The sequence below is a fragment of the Hippoglossus stenolepis genome, chromosome 3, assembly GCF_022539355.2.
Source record: "Hippoglossus stenolepis isolate QCI-W04-F060 chromosome 3, HSTE1.2, whole genome shotgun sequence".
NCBI lineage: Eukaryota > Metazoa > Chordata > Actinopteri > Pleuronectiformes > Pleuronectidae > Hippoglossus > Hippoglossus stenolepis.
Genome location: NC_061485.1, coordinates 6,398,644 through 6,423,202, shown reverse-complemented (window position 1 = coordinate 6,423,202; position 24,559 = coordinate 6,398,644). Strand labels below are relative to the sequence as shown.

Below are 24,559 nucleotides of genomic sequence, written 5' to 3'. Positions count from 1 at the left end.
GCAACTGTAAAATTGTGTTTTACACTTAAACGTAAACTTTTGGATGGATCGCAGCTCATGCAACGCGCCTCCACTGCAGCACACATGCAGCTTGAGAATCTTTGATAATAGAGGCGTTGCAGTTTTCCAGTCAGTTGGTTTTCCATAGAGAACGCGTGCCGGTGGAGAGACATGTGTCTTTATTGCTCACACTCCAGAGAGCCACTATGCTGCTGGCTGAGGGCTGCATGTGTGCGTAGCATGGGCCCTGTAGGGGATGAGCGTGGGGCTCAGTGTCCATAAATCTTGGCCAGCACCCCTCCTTCACTGACTCCCCTACCCGGCCTACCCTTTCACACTCACACAGAGAGGCTCCAGCTCGGAGGCCCGCAGGCTGTGCCATGCTCCCCAGACAGAGCTTTTTATCTTCAGCTTCTCTTAGCTTTACACTAACCCACGGCACCCTGAACTAATCGTAATGGTTGTTGGAGGACGTGAGGTGATCACGCCCCTCTGACCTCATGGCTGCGCTAAAAAGAATGTGCAAAGTTGTAGGTCACTGGGCTTTGCAAAACTAGTGGGCCACCCATGATGTCAAGAGTCATTAAATCCACTACAAGTTGTTTACTTAAAAGTGGAGTGAAGTTTTTTGATTCTAATCGAGAATAGTTCTAATTTAGGCAAAAAACTGTTTGACTGTTTTAAGAACACTTTAAAAAAGAAGATATTTTCACATGTTTTAATAAAGTGTACAACCAGAATAAAGTAATGAATGTTTTAAGTTTAATTATTATTATTAGTATGTGGTGCTTCTGTTGCTGGTAAGAGCGAGGGATGTCATTTAGGATGCGGCAAACTTCAAATGATGATAATGAGATACTGCAACGTATCTTGCTTTTTAAATTCAGCCTTGAAGGCAAATGAGCAAATATACCTTAAATAGTTGACTGCAAATGTTCTGCATTAAAATTGTTACTGTTCATGTTGCCTCTCTAACCTTAAAGGTTTTCACAACAAAAGAAAAAGTCCATGATATTGTCATTTGCGGAAATACATAAGAGTTATGAATTAATCTTTGTGTTGGCCTACAAATACAGCAAAACTCACTGGCAATAGTTAACTTGATAATTAAATAATAATAATTCATAAGTAACTCGAGCTGTCATCTTGCCTAAACTCAATTAAATCAGAATGATGTACCTTCATAAAAAAGGATGTTGTATCATTTTTGTGGCTCGTGTGATTCTCACTTTTTCTTTGTTAAGTTTATGATGTCGACAAAACGAACAGTAATACGTGTCGGTCGGATGATTTGACAGTGATTCATTTGCAGAAGCTGTTATTAGTTGAATGACAAGAGCAAATGAATTATGTGAAAATCTCAGTTCGTGCTGGGAAGTCCCACGAGGCTGCCTCCCTCTGTGGTTTTCCCATGAGTTGTGACTTGCCAAACTCAGATGCACGTGCAGTTTGCGAGACTCTAAAAAGACACTGCAGTGCATCAGGTAAATTTTATGGCATTACATGTTTGTAGAACCTGGTGTTTAGCTGTGAGATTAAAGACGCTGTAAAACTCTGTGTGCGTGACTGTGTGAAGTGGGTGGTGAATGATTTTAGCCTCATCCTTGTCTTTGTTTCTTCACAGCTCCATCTACTGTATCAATAATGCACCAGGTTAGTCGCACTGTGGACAGCATCACCCTCTCCTGGTCCCAGCCTGACCAGCCCAACGGCGTCATCCTGGACTACGAGCTGCAGTATTATGAAAAGGTACCGTTGATGCAGTGACACATTCTTCCTCCAAGCCTACACTGATCCATATAAACATAAGTTCCATTTCCTCTCCCCCTCCCCCCATCCAGCTAAATAAATCATGTGCTAATGGCAGAAACTGACTCTTTGGTTTAGTTGTACATTTAAATTCAGAATATCTCCTCATGCTCGTTTGCATAACAGCACATCCTAGGAGGCATGTAGACGGAGCTCCTGAACATTGCTCAGAACTTATGCTCATTCTCTTTCAATTATAATCACAGTCAGTCACTGGGAAAGGAAACCACGCTCAGCCCTGCAGTAGGGCCGCTGAGGATTGATGCGCAGAGACTTGTGGTTGAAACAATGGTGCAGTGCCTGCTGTAAAAATAGTATTCAAGGGGAGAGCTGCTCTGAATCTGCATACTTTCTCACAAGAAAACTCCCAGTGCGTCGACTCAAGCGCAGGGATCACTTTAAATGCATACAAGCATTCATAGACGCATGTGCACAATCACACACATGTACATGAGTGCACACACACAAAATGCACAGCATTTTTTGAAGCCTTCATCTGCATGCTGAGCCATTGCACTTTTAAAAATATAATTCCCGTCACTGACACTGCTGGAGAGAGCTGTCAAAACAATTGTCTCAGCCCCTGCTGTGGCTCAGAGGTGTGTGCTGAGCAGTAGCTTGAAGGGAGCAAGCTAAAACAGTCTCAGTCTGTGCTCTCAGACCTGTCAGCGTTGTGTGCCAGTGAACACAGCTCTGATCATCAGAAGGCAGGGCTCAGAAAAGCCGCCTGACCTGAAACTGCCACTGAATGTACCTTCCTAACTGCACTGCAGCTGGTGGATGTCTGCCTCTCTGAGTCCTGCTGCTCGATCAAACAATTTCCTTTTTCGGCTCACAAATTATTCAGATATGTTCCTTTGTGCTTACGTTAGATATCTGTATAAATAAATGTCGGGATGTGCTTTTTCTTTCCCTCACATTTCTGCTCACAAAGACTATAAATCAACATGTGCAACTAATGGAATGTGCTTATAAATTCATCACATTTAATGTCTTCAATTAGTTAGTGCTCGTTATAAACCTGCCTGTTTGGAATGGGCTATTTGCAGCTTTCTTTCTGAAACTGTAAAAAGTGACAGTAATTGAGGTAAAACCATCTGCAGGACTCAGACTGCAGAATCCTGAAGCTTTGCCACGGCTGCTGCACAAAGAGCTGTTCACTTGTTTATTAAAAGTTCAGTGAAGCTCGACTCAGTAGCAGAAAGTGGAGAATCCGTTGCCGTTGTCGTGAACACGTCCATTGTCAAGATTAGTGGATCTCCAGATATGTGAGGGACAGACAGATAGACGGAGATTCGTGGAATACGGAGACAGAAGATCTCCGTCAACATCAAAACCTTCGAGCTTTCGTTGAGTTCATTTCTGCATCTTCTAACGTTTTAAAATCCCGGCACTAAAAGTCAGTCCTGCGTCTGCTGACACTGACGTATCATTTGTCCAAGGTCATAACCGAGTATGTAATTTCTTCATGTTCGCCTCTGCAATCGGGCTGTAATTACTAATGTGCGCACATTTAACATGGTGTTTTTCCTCTCTTAGGACCAGTCAGAATATAACTCTTCCACTATCAGGAGCCAGACCAACACAGTGGTCATCCGTGGCCTCAAGCCAGGAAGCATCTACGTATTCCAGGTCCGGGCCCGCACCGTGGCCGGGTTTGGACGCTACAGCGGCAAACTGTACTTCCAGACCATGACTGAGGGTGAGAATTCCGCCGTCGTTCACCAAAGCACGAAGAGCTGTTATCACCTCTCACGCTCGGCCTATGGACCCGCCACGTAACATAGGATGGATCCAGACAGCTGTGGGAATGTTGTGGAGTAAACAACACAAGTGCCTTAAGATTAGTGTGGCTTGAAACTATATTCCTACTTTTACAGTATTCGGAAACATCCCTCAAATTATGCGAGTATAAATATTCCATTATTCATATATATATTTTTTTAAAGTTCCTTTCTTTTATGTGGTACACAAATCTCTATTCAAACAATATGTTTTCCCAATGTTGTGTTATTTCCATTTGCCACCACAAGCCTTCGAGTCAAGGTTGAGGTCGGAGTTGTCTTATCTTTGTACAATGACACAACTCAGAGAAGAAGGAACATTCGGTAAACATCAGTCATGTAGGTTAATGTTCCAGCCAAGGCCTGGGTTTTCCCCTCCGAACATCTCATTTCCTTCAGCCTGCCGTGCCCAGGGCCATCATTAGCCTGAACTCTCAAACAAACAACCCTGATGCTGCCACACGCACGGATCCCAGCACTTAACATTCGTCAAACTGACTCATAACAGTAAATATTGAGTCAACTAAGGATGTGTAGGGATCATTGTTGACAGTTTTTCAATAAAAAAAACATCCTTGATAATTCATTCTAAGTGAATTTCATCAGCCTTTACATTTAGTGAAAAGTTTTGTTTTCTGCTGCAGGAAACATTATAGCATAAAGTAAAAAATAGCTTTGTGATAAGTACAACTCTTAAAATGCTTCTGGTAATCGAAAGTGAAGTGAAAAGTAAACAGAGAGTAACAGTTTAGTTGTTTTAGATTTACAACCAATTTTTCCAACAAGCCCTCGCCCCTCCAGTTAGGATTTAGCACTATATAAATATTTAATAAAGTATTGATAACACCCTGATACTGCTATCTTAAAAAAAATGGGATTTCCAAGATGTTGTTATTAAACGCTTATGAGAAAGGAATGAAATTGAAGATTGATATTTTACAGTTTAACCAATAAATGTATTAAACAAATAACTATAAATTACAAAAAACACAAAATAACCAAAGATATAAAACTTGAACTAAGAAAATATTTTTTTTAAATTTCTATTTTGTAAAAATCTAAGTTTTCATATTGGCAAACATAAAAAAGAAAAATCATAATAATATGTCAGATATGTTAAAGGCTCATACCAAACAATTTTTTTGTTCAAGCTCTAATTTAAACATTTATAATAATGTGATTGTCTACAACTATGACTCCTACTGTGAGCACCTTTTAGTGGAGACTGATATAAAAGTTTTATTTAAAAAAACACAACATTATAATGCATTATAAACCATTTATTAAATGTTTATACAGTGCCTATAAATAACAAATAGGTAGAGTCGCAATAAAATGTTAGCTAGGTTAACTTCTACAATATAAAATGTAAAATTCATGCCGTCCAAAATTAGGAAGCGCTCCAGGGAACTCCCTAACTCGTGCGTTTGGCTAAAACTGTGAAGTCATGTGTCGTTCGCGGCGCCTCAAGAGAAGGATCTGGCTCTGCCTCAGTTCGCCCATTCAGTAGCTGGATCCCCGCTCTTGGCTGCCTGATGGGCCTGGGTCTCACCCAAACATGCTCTCTCTCTCCTCACTTCACACACTTTCTGCCAGATGATTTGTCCGTATCCGCGGCATCTGAGTACATTCAGTGTGCCTCGGAAAATGGGCCACGCAGCCAGTCAAGATGCCAAGACGCTCATTGGTTCAGCCAGCCGTATGTCTGTCTGTCACCCACTGCTCCCTCCGTATGCAGGGGCTCAGATGCTTGCCCATATGTTTCAGCATGTGACTCTGCATGTGTGTATGTGTGAGTGTGAGTGTGAGTGTGTGCATGCATAGCACTGTGTTTATGTATGTTGTCCTTCTTCCTATAGAGGAATACAACACCAGCATTCAGGAGAAGCTTCCTCTCATCATTGGATCGGCAGCTGCTGGTTTGGTTTTCCTCATCGCTGTGGTCGTCATCATCATCGTCTGCAATCGGTGAGTCAGTCCTGTCGCAGTCTTTATAAAACCGCCTGTAAGCTCGCTGCCTGTAAAAGACATCTGCACAAGCTCACAAAGTGGCAGCTTTAACTTTCTTCATGTTGTGTTTTTTTTTTTTTTTACTCAATGAAGTAGCATCAGGTTTCTTGGCCTTATAAATGTGAGTTGTAAATATATAACATACAAGTGCAAAGATGTAGATTCTTTGTAAATTCCAGTCCTTCAAATGAAGAAATAATGTTTAAAGGTCAATGTCGCCATCAAAACCCTCTGTGGGGATCAAGTTTAGGATTTCAGTTCCCACCAGGGCCTCTTCTGTTAACAGTGTAGCAGGACCATGTTTTGATTCACACAAGAATGAACAACAAGAATTTCCGAGTTTGCATTCTGCTTTTAGATCCCCCTCATTAATCTTGGATCTTGGACAGAACATTTTGCATACAATATATTCCCATCATGGATTATGACGGGTTAATGACATTGGTTGTGCGCTGCCTTGTGGTTTAGTTTGGGAACGTCGCCAGCACAGAACGGGAGGCTGTGGTCAGACAGTCAAAGAAATAAATAGGTTCAAATGCACTGTGGTGGCCCTACTGCAGACCTTAAAAATGATACTTTAATGTCTTTGTCAAGATGCTGGCCAACGAAAACTGGCAAGCAAAACACAAAGTAAAATAAAACAAAGTATAGTGAAGCTAGTGTTGAAAAAATCCTGTCTCATCATAGAATATCAATCTTTATCCACGAAAACTTAGATTTTTCGACCAATTTTCCCATAAATGCACTTCTTTTCTGCATTGCCATACGGCCAAAACCATACAATAATAAAGTGCTGTATATCACTCATTAATCTTTGTTTAATTTGATATGTTTGCATGGTTTTGACCTGTATTGTTCTCTCCTGATAAACGTCACGATTATATATGATTGTATTATTATTGGAACTCTTTGGGATCAATTTCATGGACGATAACATGAGGTCAGGGCCTAATGAGGCACTGCAGCACAAACTGAGTTTCATACAGACAGTGACAAAGCAGCAGTGTTTAATGTATCCAGTCTGTTTAATAAAGACGATATGAGCCCTGAGACAGGATCGGATGAGATAAGTGCATCTCTAATATGCACTTGATATTTGATCTTATTTTCATTAAATAGAGACATTTTTATCTCGCTCTATTGTCCAGTTTAAAACTCCCCCCCTCATATCCATGTTTCGTTGATGTTTACGTGCTCATCAAGGACATCCTTCGTGTGGATTTGTCAATAGGAAAACATGGCTGTCTACAGTACTCTATACTTTTTCCATCTACTGAGTCCAGGCTCCTCAGGAGATCTCAGTCGGTGGTTTCCTCAGTGCAGGTAGACCCGGGGCTGTTTGATCTGTGCACCTGCCCCTCCCTGCCCTGCTCTCTGTCTTTGAACCGGAGCTAGAGTTCTTTGTGTTTTCCCCCAGGAGGCGTGGCTTTGACAGGGCCGATTCGGAGTACACGGACAAACTGCAGCACTACACCAGCGGCCACAGTGAGTAAACCAACTCTCCTCCCCTCCGCCCGCGTTCACCGCTGGCTCCTCCGTCGGCACCGACCACACCTGTCTCCATGACTACCACCTCACACAGTCATCTCCATGGCTATCATTCAGCCCTCCGCTGCCTCACACACCTGTCTCCATGGCTACCACCTTGCATGCTGGCGTCCTTGGCTACAAACCAGCACAGCGCCACTTCATTTGTCTGCCCCCCACTTGCAAATAATCCCGCCTGTTGTTCGACTGCTCACTCGGAGCCCCGGATTTAACCACATCAGAACCAGTGTTTTGAGCGTGTGCATCATCACACTCCGTTGTTAACCAAATCCATTGTGGTGGAAATAGGTCAATCTTCACCCACATTAAGGCCATTTGCATGCTAATGCCACACGATCATTTGCCATTGTGGAAAGATTCAAAGGACTTGGTGAATGAGTGGAATTTCTCCATGATTTCTTGTCTTTGTACAGTAGCAAAGAGCTTTAAATGACAATAATGTTGAAATGAATCTGGTGAGAAGTAATTCCACTGTGGCTCCATCTTAAGACGTTAAAACTAATCCATCATTCTCTGGCCTGACTGAAAAAAAAAAACGCAGATCTATTTCCATCACATGTTTCTGACACCGATCTTCATTTGTATATTCTGTTGTGGAACTAAACACACGGCTTCATCCTTTTTCTGTCGCTGATCTGATCGCGCTGTGTGAAAGAGTCAAATTTGTGATTGAGTGTAGTGTGCCAGTGAAAAGCTTTTGATATTTCATGGCTATTTACAGCCAAAGCGAACGTGTCCCGTGTGCTTCCTGTCCTCCAACCCAGTCACAGTTCAGGCTCATGCCCCTGTTGTTTGGTGGTCTCAGCCATTTGTAGGAGGGTGGTCTGTCGAACAGAGCTTCAGCTTGGGAAGAGATTGTAGGGCTTTAGCAAGAAGAGGGGGGTGGGGGTTCTCGTGGTAAGATCCTCTCCATCTGTTCATCTCTGCAGTACGTTTCTTCAGAGCAGTGCGCCAGGTTTTTGGGAGGTGGTGTGTGTGCATGCTCTTCTAGCACTGCAGCAGCCAGGCGTAAGTTCAGTATCCATTCAAATAGCCTCAGGCCTGATGTGGAGGTGAGAGAGACGAATAATCGGATTTAAAACTCGGGACACTTAAGTCCCTGAACACTTAAAGGCCACCGTAAGCCAATTTACCTGGCATCAGGGCTTAGGAGAGCCAATTTATTTCTTGGAGTAAAGCTGAGCGATGCTGATATAGGGCCCAGGTTTCTCTCTTCAGCGTTAATGGCACTATGACTCATAGGAGGTGATATTTATATATATATTAACCCACCGTATCACAACTAAGAGGACTGGAGGTAGCATGTCCTTGCTGGCTGAACAGCTCCACGCATTAGCCACCAGGCACTAGTCATAACCACCATTTGTACCTGCACTACCTCCCCCATCTGTCAACCTTCAGCGGCTGGATGTAAAACAAGAAATCGCATAATTGCCGTGGAGTGTGTGTGAATGCAAGGTGAAGTGGTCGTTAATGTCCCCGAATGCATTTGACTGTCAGAGCCTGTAGGAGTGTAAGCACGACCACGAGACTTGAATATTATAGCTCTCCTCCCTTTTTTCCAAGTGACTCCAGGAATGAAGATTTATATTGATCCGTTCACATATGAGGACCCCAACGAGGCTGTGAGGGAGTTTGCCAAGGAGATTGATATATCCTGCGTGAAGATTGAACAAGTCATTGGTGCAGGTAATGGAAAAATCTGACTGACACGTGGATGGAATACTGCCCGTGTAAAATGATTTCTAAATACAAGCCGGTGCTTAATTTTGCTCCCTGACATTAATATAAATCTACCTCCACACAGGAGAGTTCGGGGAGGTGTGCAGTGGAAATCTAAAGCTGCCGGGTAAAAGGGAAATGTTCGTGGCCATTAAAACACTGAAGTCGGGCTACACGGAAAAGCAAAGGCGGGACTTCCTGAGCGAGGCCAGCATCATGGGCCAGTTCGACCATCCCAACGTCATCCACCTGGAGGGAGTGGTCACCAAGAGCAGTCCCGTCATGATCATCACCGAGTTCATGGAGAACGGATCTCTGGACTCCTTCCTCAGAGTAAGACACCCTGGTTTCTGTGTTGTTTGTGTTGAATCTGTGTTCCAGATATGAGGAACAACAAATACTGTGAATGTGATTTTAATTTCTTCTCTTCAAATTTAAAATCACAGCTGGTGGTCTGAGCAGTATTAAACAGTCACGGTTATAATTAGAATCCCAAACGTATTTGGTTTCTTCAGTGGAATCTGATACTGTGTGTTAATTAATTTAATTGTCCTCGCCTGACTCTTAAACCAGCCAGTCGGAGAAAGTTCACTTCTAAGTAAACTTCTATAGAAAACAGACCAATTTAGCTCTTTTATTAAGAATTCAAATGACTGTTATATTGTCTTTGCTCGACAATATTTAAGCAAATATTGGTGAAATTGTAAAGATGTGTTCTATTCAATGATAACAGTTGCATAGTTGGCCATATAGTAATACTGAAAAAAAAGTCCAACCCGACGGTGTTTGATACCAGACTGACAGCAGCTAATGAAACTGCTGACAGCTCTGCAGTGTAACTGCTTGAGCTTCGGTTAATGTGAGTTTCACAGGCTGACAGGACAAAGCTGCTTCACCGCCTCCAATCCTGGAGGTCTCAATTCAGGGCTTTTATTGTGATAAGCTTTCGAGAAAAAAAAAAAATCAGGCGATGACCTTAAAAGCTTAACGGGAGTTTCTGACAACTCCATCCACCAGTGTCTGTTGCTGCTGAGCCACCTGCTAACTACCTGTCAAAATGCAACCGGAGGCTCTCACCCTTTGCCCTGCAGGCAGAATATTATCATTATTCCTCCGTTTCGCCAACTCGCAGAATTAATTAACTACATCTGAGTAAAGTCAGTTGTCATTGTGTTGAACTCAACACTTGAGAGTGCAAACTCTGACCTACAGATTATGTTAGACTGTTAATTACGGTAGATTATACTTGAGATCGTGGCTCTTGCTATTTTGCAAATTGCACTCTGTCAAATTGCAATTTTTATATAAAAACAGATTAATCCTTCGGTCCCAGGATTACTTCACTTAAGTTATTCAGACACCTGACAAGGGTTTAAATCCTTGTTGCACAGTAACACACACTCACCTTCTCCTGCATGCGCACACACATTAGTCCAATCATTTGACAGGGTTTATACTCTCATGCGCCGCAATCTTCAAGTAAATATTATTATTCACAGAATCTCTCCTGCTAGAATAGTGTCAATCACCGCTTCCCTTTAGAGCTGCTCTCGTCTCTGTGCAGTCGTGCTCCACAATTAAGACTCGCTGATTATCTGTTTACTCCCGGTATCGATTCCTGATGTGTTTTCTCTCCAGTATTTTCTCTGTTTATGTTGACGAACACCGGGATCTTGCTCGTTAGAGTCTTGGTTTTTCTGTTCATGCAGCACTGTCTGTGGAGACAGGGACAGGAGTCATGATAAGAAGTATGCAGCGCTTCTTGAGATTTTTGTAACTTTCATAACCTCCTCACCACAGAAGGATGTTACAGCGAACCGGCCGTGCTCTCCCAGTTACGACCTGAATAAATAATTCAAACACTTTGCGAGGCTTAAAATGAGATGTCAGAATTTTAAAATGAAGCCGGCTATGAGATGTCACACAGCCCTTCCCCATCTGTCGAGGGATGTTAGTGAAAGAGAGACAAATCTTTGGGGCTGATGTGACTTTTTCATACGCTTTCATCCACCAAAGAAATTGTGGATTTATGATATTTGCCAAGAAACATTAGCATTTTTGGTTAAATTTCAAATAATTTAATGGGAGCTCTCTCTTTAATGCAACACAGAGATTAAGTACAGTAGGAATGCTGCATTTTAAATTACCATAAGCTCCATCATTTTCTTCACTGGACAAAAGAAGATGTTTCTGTTATTTTGTGGATACAGATGTGAAGAATATACAGTAAATTATGCACAACATCAATAAGACCCACGTTGTTTCATTTGAATTACAGTAACTGACAGCTCGATTAAGTTTGAAACGCACTCTAATGCTTTATGTTCAGTTTCCTCCAAACCCCCGATCATCAGTTTAAGCGTCTCAAGACGACATGAGAACCATCCTCCAGAAACGCACATGCAAGCGGCTGTCAGCAGCCGTTTACACCAGCGTCAGAGTCTCTATTTGCATTCCGCCTGCGACCTCCGAGGCACAAAGCATCAGCTCTTTTTGGAATTTGATCTAGCGGTGAAGGGTGTCTGTGTATATGTAGATGTTTGCCAAACACATTTGACAGCACATTCTATTCAAAACAACGGGGGAACCTCTGCAGCACCTCAGCGTGACAGTTTATGACAACAACTGCTGACAGTGTCAAAGCCTCTGAACACGGCCTGTGTTAGCTCTGAGGTGATTGGTGGGCCGTTGTTTAGAATGCTCTCTACTAAACTGGTTCTATACTGAGCTGCTGAGCCTGCTGAAGGATTGTCTCCCCTGCCGCCTCCTGCAGAAAACCCCCTGCAGGATGGATTGATCCGAGCCTGGCTGCTGTCCATAGCCAAGCATGAGCTGACGAAGTCAAAAGATGAAAGCTGGTCTTACATATTAAACATTATCTTAAATAAATAAATGAATATGAATAAATTGCACTACATCTTGGTTTGCACAGTTGTACGAATACGTGGTTATTTTCTCCCAGCTAACCTGACCCCAAAGACTTTGGAGGAATCTTTCCAATTAAAGTAAATGCAAACACAGCACTCCGATTAGATGGCAATGTGTATTTGTGTGAAAGCCTTCATGAATAATGCATTCTGCTTAATTGCTCTGGTACAAGAAGAGGAGCAGCTAGACGTGAGAAGAAGCATCCGCTGGGCTAATGAGCAGCAAAACGTTTGAAAGGGAAATAGGCCAGTGGAGCGGTCATGCAGACTCTTAATATGGCCGTGCTCACAGCCCTGCCCACCGCCTGCCCCGCCAATTCCTCTCTCTTAGCCTTTTCCGTCCGTTCACACCCGGCCCTGAGCTCCCATGATCCCTCCTCTGAAATCCTCTGTTCTCCAGGCGTCGTGGTGGGTGGTGGGGAGAGTGCAGGTGTGCGCAGTTGGAGGCACAGCTGCAGCGCCGCTCCAGACGCTCCCCATGCATGGGGTAAAGCCCTCACCAAACCATAGAGGGGAACAGCTGTAGACAGCCAGCCAGCCTCAGCTTAGTCCTGCCCAGCCGTGACGAGGCCGGCGGAGCCCAACCCAAACCTTCAGCGTCCTGCAGGGCCTGACTTAATACTTCGAGAAAACTTTTTGCCACCTACAGATCTGTCAACATTATTATTTATTTAAAAGGATTTAAGTGGGAACCGATTTGTAATATTAATGGCAGGGTTTGTCAACACGGAGAGCAAAGATAATGATTTGCAAATGAATAATTACAAGAGAGGAATTAATAATAATAATAAATGTTGAATGAAGATATACAATGAAGATAAAAATAAAATAAAACATAGAAAGTAAAATGAAATAAGAGTCTAAAGAATAAGACAACTGAATAATATTAATAAATTGATGCCAAGATGTTAAAAAAATAAAGTTTACAAAATTATAAAAGGAAAAAAGTTGCCTTCAAATTTCTTTAGTGAAACAAAAAAATATATTTTGGATATTTTTATAAAGCCCCTTTATTTTCAGCAGCAGTCTGTTTTGCATCTGGATAATATGCAGCACACTAACTTAATAAGAAATGCTGCCAGAAGAAGAAGGTCAAGGCAGAGCAGGGTTTATTTGAAACATAAAATATTAACAAAAATCTTTTTGACTGGAGTTTGGTGCAGGTTCACTATCTTTTTGTATCTTCAAATGAAAGAGGAACATTAAAATTCATTCTGATGGCCCGTGCTTTATACAATCGTTATGAGACAACCCAGAATCCCCAGTAGCTTCTCCCCCTCGTGAACCACACCGTGCAGTATGAGAATCAGAAATACTTTATTGATCCCAGGGGGAAGTTGTGTATGGTATGTAAAACAATATTTATCTTTATTTTCAGCAAAACGATGGTCAGTTTACTGTGATCCAGCTCGTTGGTATGCTGCGCGGCATCGCCTCGGGCATGAAGTACCTCGCCGACATGAACTACGTGCACCGTGACCTCGCTGCCCGAAACATCCTGGTCAACAGCAACCTCGTGTGCAAGGTGTCGGACTTCGGTCTCTCGCGCTTCCTGGAGGACGATACGTCAGACCCTACCTACACCAGTGCTTTGGTAAGAAATATCCCCTTCACAATAAGATACAGACTCTCTAAGCTTGGGTTGAATTGTTTTTTTCTAAAATCTGTTTAATATGCGTCTGGCACTATCTGAACTTCTCTGATTGATAATCTCACTCATCCGTTGCTGCCAGACGGTTTCATTTAATCCAGTCTGATGTGCACAGTGCACTTCACTCCCTCACTGCTCTCCCCATCCAGAAAAACATCACTCCTTCACGTGTTCTTCCCTCCCTCCTCTCCAGGAGTTCAAGTACCATACTTGACTCCCAGGGGTTTTGTCATATCCACTTCCCAGTGTGGGTTACCGTCGGCAGAGTTGCCCTGAACGGTGTCTCCTTCCAGAGACAAGACGTCGGGACGGTCGGGTTTCGTTCTGGCTTTTCTTTGCTCAGGTTGTGCCCTTTGTGTTCGCAGGGTGGGAAGATCCCGATCCGATGGACTGCACCTGAAGCCATCCAGTACAGGAAGTTCACCTCCGCTAGTGATGTGTGGAGCTACGGGATCGTCATGTGGGAAGTCATGTCCTATGGAGAGAGGCCTTACTGGGACATGACCAATCAAGATGTATGTATCGTACCTGCCTTTACTCATTTTTAAACTTGCTGCTGATTCTAAGGTCCAATTTATTAGCAATTTCTTTAAACAATGCTTCACCACATGCAGACATTTATTACTTCAGAGTTTCATCTAAGCTTCAAACTCCTCAGAGATACATTTGGTCATTTATCTGCTTTCCCTTAGCCAAACAGCGGGTTTTACACATGGCTTTCATATGAAAATTCCCCCGCTCTCACCACAGAGCCATAATCAGATCATTTGAAATGCACAGCAGTGCGCAGTGGACAATTTCTGCTCTTGACTGGAGCCTCCATTTCCTATCTCCCTCTGGGTAGCCGAGGAGAGAGCACATTATGGGGAGAGAGATAATGAAAATAGTTTCAAATTGAAAGTGAGAACGCTAATGTGCTAAGAGGGACAGAGGACCTCAACGGTTATCTTATTAGTAGCTTCAGATAGTGTTTCTGCTCCGTCGGGGTCCTCGTTTGGAGGTCTCATGAATGAAATTAATCCGGGTCTGAATGGAGCTTCTTTAATGGCCCTGATAATGAGCAAGGGATTCGAGTCCTCATCACAAGTGTCCTCCAGGTTGTTTCGCTCTGTTAACCGCCCACCACCTCTGTGTGGCCCCTGACCAGCAACATCCCCGGCCCGAGTCAAAAATATCTTTAATGTGGCTTTGTGGAGAGAGAGCGTTAAATACGATGTAAGGGCCACGGATGAGGTCACTGCTGGCGGAGTTCAAGTGGAAATGTGAAGTCGCCAGAATACGATTTATGTTCTTAACGACCTAACTGGTGTTTAACAAGTCTTCACGTGCAGAAGCGATGCCGTGGTTGTTGCTCAAATACATGTTAGTTTATATCTATTTATAATGATTTCATGTATTCATGTTTTTATCATTAACAGTTTTGACTGTTGCAGCAACACAGCAGTTGTTTTCACTCATGGTGAGAAGCACAGATGCTCTTGTTGTGTGTTCATGAGAAGAAAAAGCGTTGGCGCCGACATTCACTTCACATGAGATGAATAACGATTGTTGTGAACGTCACTTGAATCAGGGATTTTATTCATGAACCCTCATAAAAAATATTTGTTATAAGCTGATGATATTTATACAGATGTTTTCCAGTTGGATCATATCTGTGGTGAAGAGTAATTTTTACTCAAATACAGTTTTAAGGTACTTGTTCTTTACTTGAGTGTTTCCATCTTCTCCAAAACATTTCACAGAGAAACAGCTACTGTTCACAGTCAGTGAACCCTGTGAAAGATTAAACCAATGGTTTCCAATCTCTTCAGTTTGTGCAGAAAGAAAAAAAAGCAGTGTCTCATGGCCACTTGTCAAGTTTCTGACATTTATATGAGTTGACAGCGGTTCTGTCAAGTTATTTACCCTCTAAACCTTTCACATGATTTTATTTTTAAAAAATTCGGTATTTCATAAAGAACTTTGAGAAATCCCAGACCTTCATATGACCCCTTCAGATTTATCCCGTGATCCTTTAGAGGGAACCCAAACTTCTGGAGTGACCTGAACAACTGTATGTAAAGGTTAAAATTATAGCTCCACCTAAGTAACTCCGCCTCGACCAGCTGTGACAATGAAAGGCTGTATTTTTGGCATTTATTTATTAAATACATTTTTCGGTGCTTATGAATAGTCCAAAATCATTTAACAATAAACAACAAACTACATGTTTTAAACAGTTATCATGATGTAGACAACATCAATTAAGTAAAAGCAAAACATAGAGACAAATAAGCAGAAGACAAACAAAAAATTACGATTCGTTTAAGCAAAAAAAATAAACGGACATGAGGTAAATTACAAACTTTACAAAACAAATATAAAACAAAGTAATTAATAAAGTAAAATATGATATTATAAGGGCAGAAAGAATTTTTTTTTATGTGATAGGTCCCATTTTCTTTTGCAAACACTTCTTGATTTTGAATGCAGCATTTTTACTTGTAATGAAGTATTTTTGCAGTTTTATTTACCTAAGTTGAAGGATCTGAGTACTTCTTCCATCACTGGATTGTACGCTCCCTTTCCCCATCACTCCACCTCTCCTTTGTAGAGCCTCATAGCAACCCTTAGAGATCTGTGTCTCCCCCTGCAGGTAATCAACGCCATAGAGCAGGACTACCGACTGCCCCCGCCCATGGACTGTCCCAGCGCGCTCCACCAGCTCATGTTGGACTGTTGGCAGAAAGACCGAAACAACCGGCCCAAGTTCAGCCAGATCGTCAACAACCTCGACAAGATGATCCGCAACCCCAACACGCTAAAGGCCATGACTCCGCTATCTTCTGGGTGAGCGGCAGGAAGACTCTCGATTCACTGTGATTTATGGGATTTACTTGCGTCTGCAACACTCGTCATTACACATGGCGTTGTCCACTGTTAAATGTGTTTTCTTTTCTCTTTTCCTCGCTCTCTGTGCGGTATTGGCATGTGTGTTTCATCTCGTCTCTGTGGACGTCCCACAGGACGGGCTGCTGGTTTTAGCATCACTTCACATTGATGTGGATAACATCTACAGCAATATCACGCATGTGAATTTCTCCTGACGCAAAGGCTTTCCTCTTCCCAACAGGAAATTCATGCTCCTGCGACAGTGGCATCCACGGCACGGTTCACTTTTTGCCGTACACTGTGTCTCTTGTTTCTCCTGGCGCCGAGTGGTTATGTAAATTAAAGCCTTTTGGTTTGATAGATCAAATCCTTCCCACGAACGCTTCGGGCGAATCCGGGATAGAAGCAGTTTTTGCCATTTTCAAAACAAAACAGTTTGAAGCATTTCTGCTCTGGGTGTTAGTTTCCTTTGAGAGCCAGGGTTTACTGATTTCCATTATGCCCCCGTCTGTACTTTCATTTGTGGTGGAGTGCAGGACCGAGGGCCAGATTTTCCACAGACGCTGAGTGGATATATTGGCTCCCTGAAGCCTATCACTTCATTTGGAAAATATACTTTTATGAAGAATCAGTTTGGAAAACATTGGCTCATGGTTCACGGGATTCTCTGAGTTCTGCCTCGTCTTTTGAAACTGTAATGTAATAATTAAGGTCTGAATCATACACAGGTGGTCTGGATTGCCTGTGATGTTAGACCTGCCACTTTGTATTATCACGACTCTTAATAACTTCTGCTTGTATTCCCCCCCCTCAGTGTTCATCTGCCTCTCCTGGACCGCAGCATCCCCGACTTCTCCAGCTTCAGCACTGTGGACGAGTGGCTGGACGCCATCAAGATGGGCCAGTACAAAGACAATTTCGCCAGTGCAGACTTCTCTACATTTGATGTGGTGTCTCAGATGACCATGGAGTAAGTGTTGATGAGTCCTGCTGTTCTGTGTCTGTGCAGAAGTCTGAAGAAGTGGATTTGCTGCGTCTCTTCTATTCTTAAAAACCTGAACGAGCACCAGACTCTGCCTCTGGCCCGTTGTAAAACACACTAGCTGCTCTGCATGTAATTAGCAGATCGTAATATTTCCGTTTCAAGGCTGAACAGTGGGCTCGAGAGCTGGAAGTCATCAATGTGGCCCTTTCTTCTGTGCCATGTGTTCAGAAAGCTCCTTCAAAAACACAAGATGTAATCGTATTAAGAATGCCACCTGTGGAGAAACAGATAAAAATCATTTCCTGTCCATGAAACAGTATCACGAGCCAGAGATGAACCCACAGAGATGTTGAGCCTCTGTTCTCTGAACAAAACAGATGGTAATGGATTTATCCAATAAGCACGATTACTGTTGAGATTCAGGTGAAATGAATTGTATTGTCTCGTACCTTTTTACACCAGAATGAGTTGTGTGCAGATGAGTTTTCTGCTCGCTGCTGAACAGATGGGTAAAGTCTCATCTCGTCCATTGGTTGATGAATGGATCGATCGATGTATTGATCCCAGCCTGGGAGAATTCTTGTTAACGTATCGGACACGATATAAAAAGTATAAGAACATACTCCACTGAAACTCTGTAAAATATACGGAACGAAATATATAAGAATGCACATAATATCTGAGAATCCGTGTGAGACGCTTTTGTCAGTAAATGTGTTTTGAGGCTCTCCTCACTCTTGCAAAAAGTGCAACAAACTCTCATGACCCGCATATCAGTTTCAATAACGCCTGGAGGGGGGGGCATGTCCCACACTTGGTGCTGGTGCCATTCCCATAACGACAACGATCCCAGTTTCATGCTCGGGACACACACAACGTGCCATGTTACCTGTCAACGCGACACTAAAGAGAAGTGTCACACACCAGTAGCACTCACCAGGTTCACCAGCTGCTTCTGCCTCCTCTTGGATGTTTGTTTTAAAAAACGATTTGATTGGTGGTCGCCTCTGCCGCCATGTGAAAAGTAGAGCTCGGATCAACCTGCGCCTCACGCAGTGCAAGCAACCAGACGAACAGTGACCACAACTCAGGCATCTGTGGTCCTGTGTGTAGCTCATAGACTATATTAAAATAATATATAGTTTCTGGTTTAACGGCAGCGTGGGCAGCTGGTGACAGGTGCGTCACAGTGTTAGAAAGAGAGACGTCTGAGTGCGGAATAGGGAAAACTAGTGTGTCCAACCAGGTGCCACTGCCAATTGGCTTCTGCGCCAATAAATACCTGTGACTACAGCTGAATGCCAGTTGAACCTGTAAAGAGAAAAACCAGATGTTGGTGGGTGTTTGTGGACGTTTCATCTGGAGCAACAGGAGCTTTAGGGAGAAAGTGTCCAACAAACAGTGAGTTTGTGATGATGATGATGAAGCAGATGCAAAGTGGAACTTGCTTTTTATTAAGGTATCTGTCTGTTGTGTTTATGAAAGACTCGGGTCAAAGCGATGTTGGAGGGCTTTCACCACATCAGTCAGGACGTTTCTCTCTTCAAAACGCACTAAACTCACATTCAATCATTCACGATCATATTTTCTGGTTATATAAGCTTCCTGGCTTCAAAAGATGGAGGAACCCAGCAGCTGTTTCTCAGCAAAATGGCAGCGTCTCGTGTCATCTCTGCCGTGATGTTATTCTGCTGGACCTCCTGTCACTCCTCCATATGTTTCGCTCTCATATTATCTTTTTGTTTTCTCATTGTTGTGTTAAGTTGTTGGGTCCCCCCCCCCCCACTCAGAGACCTTTTGATATGAATGAAGACGGACAGATAGATGATAGATGGCTGGAGTGACTGTTTAGAGTGTGTGGTAACATTGGCTTCTGTCTCTCATCACAGGGACATCCTGAGGGTCGGTGTGACATTAGCAGGCCATCAAAAGAAGATCCTCAACAGCGTCCAGATGATGCGGGCACAGATGAACCAGATCCAGTCGGTGGAGGTTTGACCCTTCCGAGCAGAGTGGAGGCGGTGGAGAGGGGGAGGGAGGGAGAAGGCGGTCGGGATGCAGGGTTCTGGGTGCAGAGGGTGGAGTGGATGTTTTTTCTCTTTTTTTATTTCGCGTGACAGTGCGTCTGGTCCTCCCACCAGACTACCATTCATCCCTCGTTCCCCTCTCCACCTCCCTCCCTCCTCCTCCTCTTATCCCCTCACCCTGACTCTCCCTCCATCCTTGGAATTGGAACTCCATGTGATGAGGCGTCAGACGGCCGACCCACCTCTGGAGCCAGAAACACGGGAGGTTAGAAGTGACCAGCTACACCACCTTTTTTTTTTTCAATCTTCCACCAATTTTCATTTGATGTTGAACATTTTATTGTTTTGGTTTTGTTTTTGTTTTTTCCTGCTAATTTTGTAAAGAATTTTTTTTAAAGAAAAAAAAAACTGATGAAAAGGCAACAAGGAGTTTATCTACATTTATAGATGATATAAGGTTGTTACACTAGATGAACTGAGTAGGAAAGCTACCCTTTAAAAGGGCAAAAAAAAAAAAGAAAGAAACAAGGAAGAGTTGAGGAAAACGTCCTCGAGGAGGCGAGGAGACGGTCTTTGTCGTTTTTAGTTTTGGGGACATCGTGAGGAAACGGAGTTCTCTGTGACGCGGAGGAGAGCGAGGGACCCAACGTGCACTTCCAGCTGTTTCCCCAGGAGAGAAAATACAATAAAAAGAAACGGACAACTTTTGACATAGACTGATGTCAAAACAACCTTCATTCAGACTGATCAACAATCATGAAAAAAGAAAAAAACACTAAAAAAACAAACAATTTCTCTCATTGCAAGTAATTTTTCTATATTGTGTGAAATTTTGTGACGGAGATTTTCCCTCTCACCATGCTTCCTTCTCACGATAGACGAGTTTCTTTTGTTTTCATTTGTTTTTCTTTCACGGTGAAATATTCACAGCCTGCCAAATAGAACTCTTCCCTGTCTTTGCACCCCCACCCCCCCTCCCCACCCCCATCATGGTCCTGTACTGTAAATATCAGATGCACTTGAAACCTGTCGGAACGTGACGACTCAGAGACGTTGGAGCTGATCAGTACAGGAAGCAGACGAGCCGACTGCCGGGAGGATTTATGTTCGTCATCGTCGGTTTCTGTCCCGATTGTGTGAAAAAAAGTAGTTTGTGAGGAGAAAAAAAAAAACAACAACAAAACATGAATACATCGACGTCCACGTGCGTACAGGATGTCCTGTTCCAGCGTCCTCCCTCATCTGCAGCGTTGTCTGTGCACACGCTTCAGCACATGCGCACCACGTGCTCAAGGCAGCGGTGGCTCCGGGAGAGTCGGGACTCGTGTTTGATCGCATGCTGAGTGAGTGGTTAATTTCACAGTGCTTTGATTTGATTCAATTACTAGAAAACTCTCTGTTTGGTTAAGAGCTTGGATTTGACACACTTTACAGAATACAGTGTGGCTGCATTATATTCACTCTTTCTGCTTCTTCCAATTTTTTTCCTTTTTGAAAAGACTTTTTTTTTTTAATGTTTTAAAGTATTAAAGTTTTAATAGCACACGTGGTTATTTTACCCACACGGTCACAGGTAGACTTTTTACAATCAGGCGTTTGTTGAATTACACACAAAAAATGCAACGTGTTATTTTATTGCAATTTCTGTATGGATATTATTGGATTGTTATTATTGTTATTATTATTATGACTTTTTAGAATTTTTTTTTCTGCACTGAGTCTCCTGTTTGACTCCGAACAAACACTCTGGATCCTCCACAAATGCTTTTGAACTAATTTTTTTGGGAAAATGAATCATGTTGGTGCACAAAAAAAAGACAAAAAAAGAAACGTGTAGATAAAACCGCTTTTTTTCCCCCTGTAACAGGTTTTGATTTCATTTCGGAGACAGTGTATGCATTTATTGTTTGGTTTCCTGTGAACGAAGCTGTCGCACGAGTACAGAACTGTCAGTTATTGTTTGTGTTGTCGTCGCTAACCTGGTGTAAGGGTCACGGGGGTGAAAGATGGAGTTCGTAGCAATGCAACGATTCCCCGGAGATGCTAAATCAGGAGGGGGGTGGGGGTGGGGGTTATGTATGCAGCCGGTAAATGATACCGGCCGAGCAGAGCTCCTACTGGGCCCTGCTCTGAGACCTGACAGCCAGACACGGACGTCCAGCTGTGAGTCATCGGTCAGATGTGCCCGGTCGCAGCGGGGCGGCCCCACCCCGATCACAGCCGCTCTGTCCAGGCACTGATTCCCTCTCTCTCTCTCTCCCCCCTTGATCACATCCATGCTTGTCGGACCACCTGTCCGCCGCCCCCACTGATCTCCTCGCTGTCGGCTTTCGGCAGTTGTCTGGTCGTGTCTGTGCGAGTTTGAGAGCATCGTCGCTGACGCCCATCAGTGAGGCGGTTGGATCTTGTGTTGTCCTGATAAAACAATGCTTCCAGGTTCGGGCTCACCAAATCCTCTGATCTGGACCCGACTTCTTCTGGTTTCACTACAGACAGCTTGAGCACCAAAGCCCCGGTTAAAGAAAGAGAGAAACCTCAGTTACTGCAGCCTTGTCGTCCCACCTTCCACGGTCCCTGGCTGAAATCTTTTTTTAATTCTCTTTGTGCCCCATAATCCTCCCTTTTTATATTTTCATATGCAGTGCAACACATACGAAGGAATCTTTTCCTGGAAGCTTTTATAATGTATAAAAGTGGAGGAGGAGATCATGAGCTGTTAGTCATAGCAGCGAAGCCGGAGAAAAGTGATGCTGTGACCTAAATGCCACTGATGCCAACATGCATTTTTTTTTTTTTTTTACAGAGCTTCAGACTGTCTTCCTTTTCCATGTCGCCACACTTAACAGCTCATCAGTTTTATTTAGCGAGGCTGAGGCTGTACGTCTTCTCGTGGTGCAGCAAATATTCCGTCTGCAGGAAAAACACTTAATGTTGTTCAAGAAATTAATCTGAAGTCCGCGCAGGACCAGAGATTTTCTGCTCCAGGCCTATTACAGCTCATTCAGATGCTTGTCCATGGACACTGCCAAGACGCAGAGTTATTAATCAAGCAATTATCCTTGAACTGTGCTTCAAGGAACCCCACTCAACTGGGTGGGCAGACATAAAATAATGCTGAAGAAGATGTTTCTTTCTTTTCTTGCAGCTAAGAGACTTCCAGTCCCGGCTGAAGGGTTACTTTGTTGTTTCCAGTTGAATCTGAAGGAGCTTGAATTGAATGTGGAGTGTTTTGGAAGCACTGCATGAAGTATTTATGTATCGTATTATTTTGATGTCACAAAAAGAGACGTATTGTCGCAGCTCAGGGCTGAGCAGTGATCAGAGGGAGACGAAATCACGTCTGTCCTCTTCATGTTTCAACAGATTCTGGTTTCCCTGGCTACTCATTTTACACCAAAGCCCAAGCTGTGAAAAACTCCGGTGTTAAACAAACCCAGTAACTAATTCATCTGGTACAATTCATAAAAAAATATGGTGGGCAAATCTCTCAAAGGGTTTTTTACTTGATGTGGTGATTATTCTTTAATCGCCTCCCTGAGATCAGACTGAATATTTCATTCAAGGGACATTTTTATCCATAACTGTAAATGTTTTTACAGTGCAAAACTGCAGTCACATATATATATATAAATATATATATGTATATGAATTTTGGATCACTGACAGATTAAAATCTGCTTTATCTCAAATCAATATGTTTTGTGTACAGAAAGGTGTTTTCACCTTTTCAGTTCAGTGGCTTGTTTCCCTTCCAAAACATTTCTTTACAGCTTTTTCACTTCCCAGAAGAAAAAAAAATATGTATTTAACTTTACAGATGTAGTTTTATTGCAAAATTTCATAGTTTTATAGCACCAAAACTACGTCATCTACACATTCAGACTCCAGTTTCTTTAGTTTCAAGACTTTTTTTTTTTAGAGTTCTCCTCTGGAAATGGAAGTAGACGCAATACGGTTCTGACACTCGTGACGGTTTCACATAACGTCTGCCTATACTGCAACTTTTCAGCCAAACATTCTGTACGTTCTCCTCTTACATCTGTGAAGCAAAAGTAAAAACCAGTCAGCCCTGTCCTCGCCGCGTGCCAATATTTGAAGGACGGAGAAAAACCGTTAAGTCTCAGTGTTACGGCTACATGATAGTGTGCGTAAACAGAAACTGTGCCAGCTCGTACCCACTGGGCTTCGTTTGAACGCCACCCAACGACAGCATGGTCGGAGCAAGAGGCCTCCTGTTGTAGCAGACAGAAAATGGCTCCCTGTGCCACGGCTGCTGCGCGAAGCACCAGAGCGCCCTCTACTGCTGTGGTGGTCACATGTAGCACGTTGGCCCGACCTCAGGTCCAGGTGGTCTGTGAGTGCTGCAGCCGGCAGAGCTCCAGTGTTGGGGACACATGCTCAGACAGACTCGTACCACTACAGCACCCTGCCACTGCCACGTCCCCCCGTACGTCCCAGTGTTCCCACTCTGTTTACCCGTCCCTGCCTCCAGCCCACCACCACCACCACTCCGGCCGTTGGTTAGTGCAGGCGGGGGAGCTCCACACGTCCCCCTGGTTTGTTGAAGCCCACGTTATAGACCAGTGCCGGTTCAGACCACTGTGACTGATGTGGGACATCCTGTATTTCTGTATAAATGTATATTGACTGTAACCCTGTGAATGATGTAACAATTTCATTATTTGTAATATTGTCATTGGTTTATTTTCTAAAAATGGAAAGCCCAACTTGACTCTCCTCAATAAAAATAAGATCTGTTATTAAAACAAGTGCAGAGTTATTTATTGTTTATTTATTTAATTTAGTGTTTTATTAACATTATATTAATTTGTATATTAATTCTCAGTGTTTTAGTGTTATTTTTATTTCTCAAGTTAATTGGATAAGAACCAGAACATGTGAATCAACATTTTAATATTTTATTTTTTAAGGAAGATGACAAAGCAAAACCTGAACTGGTCAGAATATGAGACAGAGGCTACATTTTGCAACATATTTTAAATTATTTAATTTAATTTAAATGCTGCTGGTGATTAAAAGTTTATCAGATTTTCAATAACTGTTAAATTAAACTCTTCCCCCTCCGTTTGTCTAAATAAAACTTATTGAACTGGCATGTCAGTAATTCAGTTTGTAAGTGAATGAGGCTAATGGCTAAATCTAATCTGCTAAAACTAACTAGCTCAGCTTCCATCTTAGCTTTAGAATTTATGCTTTCTAATGAG

General features: G+C 42.9%; 1 protein-coding gene across 7 annotated transcripts in view; it reads left to right on the top strand.

Annotated features, from left to right (window-relative positions):
* The window catches only part of ephb2b (eph receptor B2b), a 123,605-nt gene extending 99,505 nt beyond the window's left edge, over positions 1-24,100 (top strand). Inside the window, exons 6-16 of one of the 7 annotated variants that reach the window (XM_035152128.2) lie at positions 1,625-1,749; positions 3,349-3,511; positions 5,453-5,561; positions 7,024-7,088; positions 8,727-8,840; positions 8,959-9,206; positions 13,179-13,394; positions 13,817-13,966; positions 16,045-16,280; positions 17,137-17,292; positions 19,197-24,100. In XM_035152128.2, the coding sequence (XP_035008019.1) occupies positions 1,625-1,749; positions 3,349-3,511; positions 5,453-5,561; positions 7,024-7,088; positions 8,727-8,840; positions 8,959-9,206; positions 13,179-13,394; positions 13,817-13,966; positions 16,045-16,280; positions 17,137-17,292; positions 19,197-19,305 (1,691 nt within the window). In that variant the 3' untranslated portion in view covers positions 19,306-24,100. Of the gene's footprint in view, positions 1-1,624; positions 1,750-3,348; positions 3,512-5,452; positions 5,562-7,020; positions 7,089-8,717; positions 8,841-8,958; positions 9,207-13,178; positions 13,395-13,816; positions 13,967-16,044; positions 16,281-17,136; positions 17,297-19,196 lie in introns of those variants that run through there. The other 6 variants (XM_035152130.2, XM_035152126.2, XM_035152127.2 and 3 more) reach the window with 6 other exon arrangements.
* The last annotated feature ends 459 nt before the right edge of the window (positions 24,101-24,559 follow it).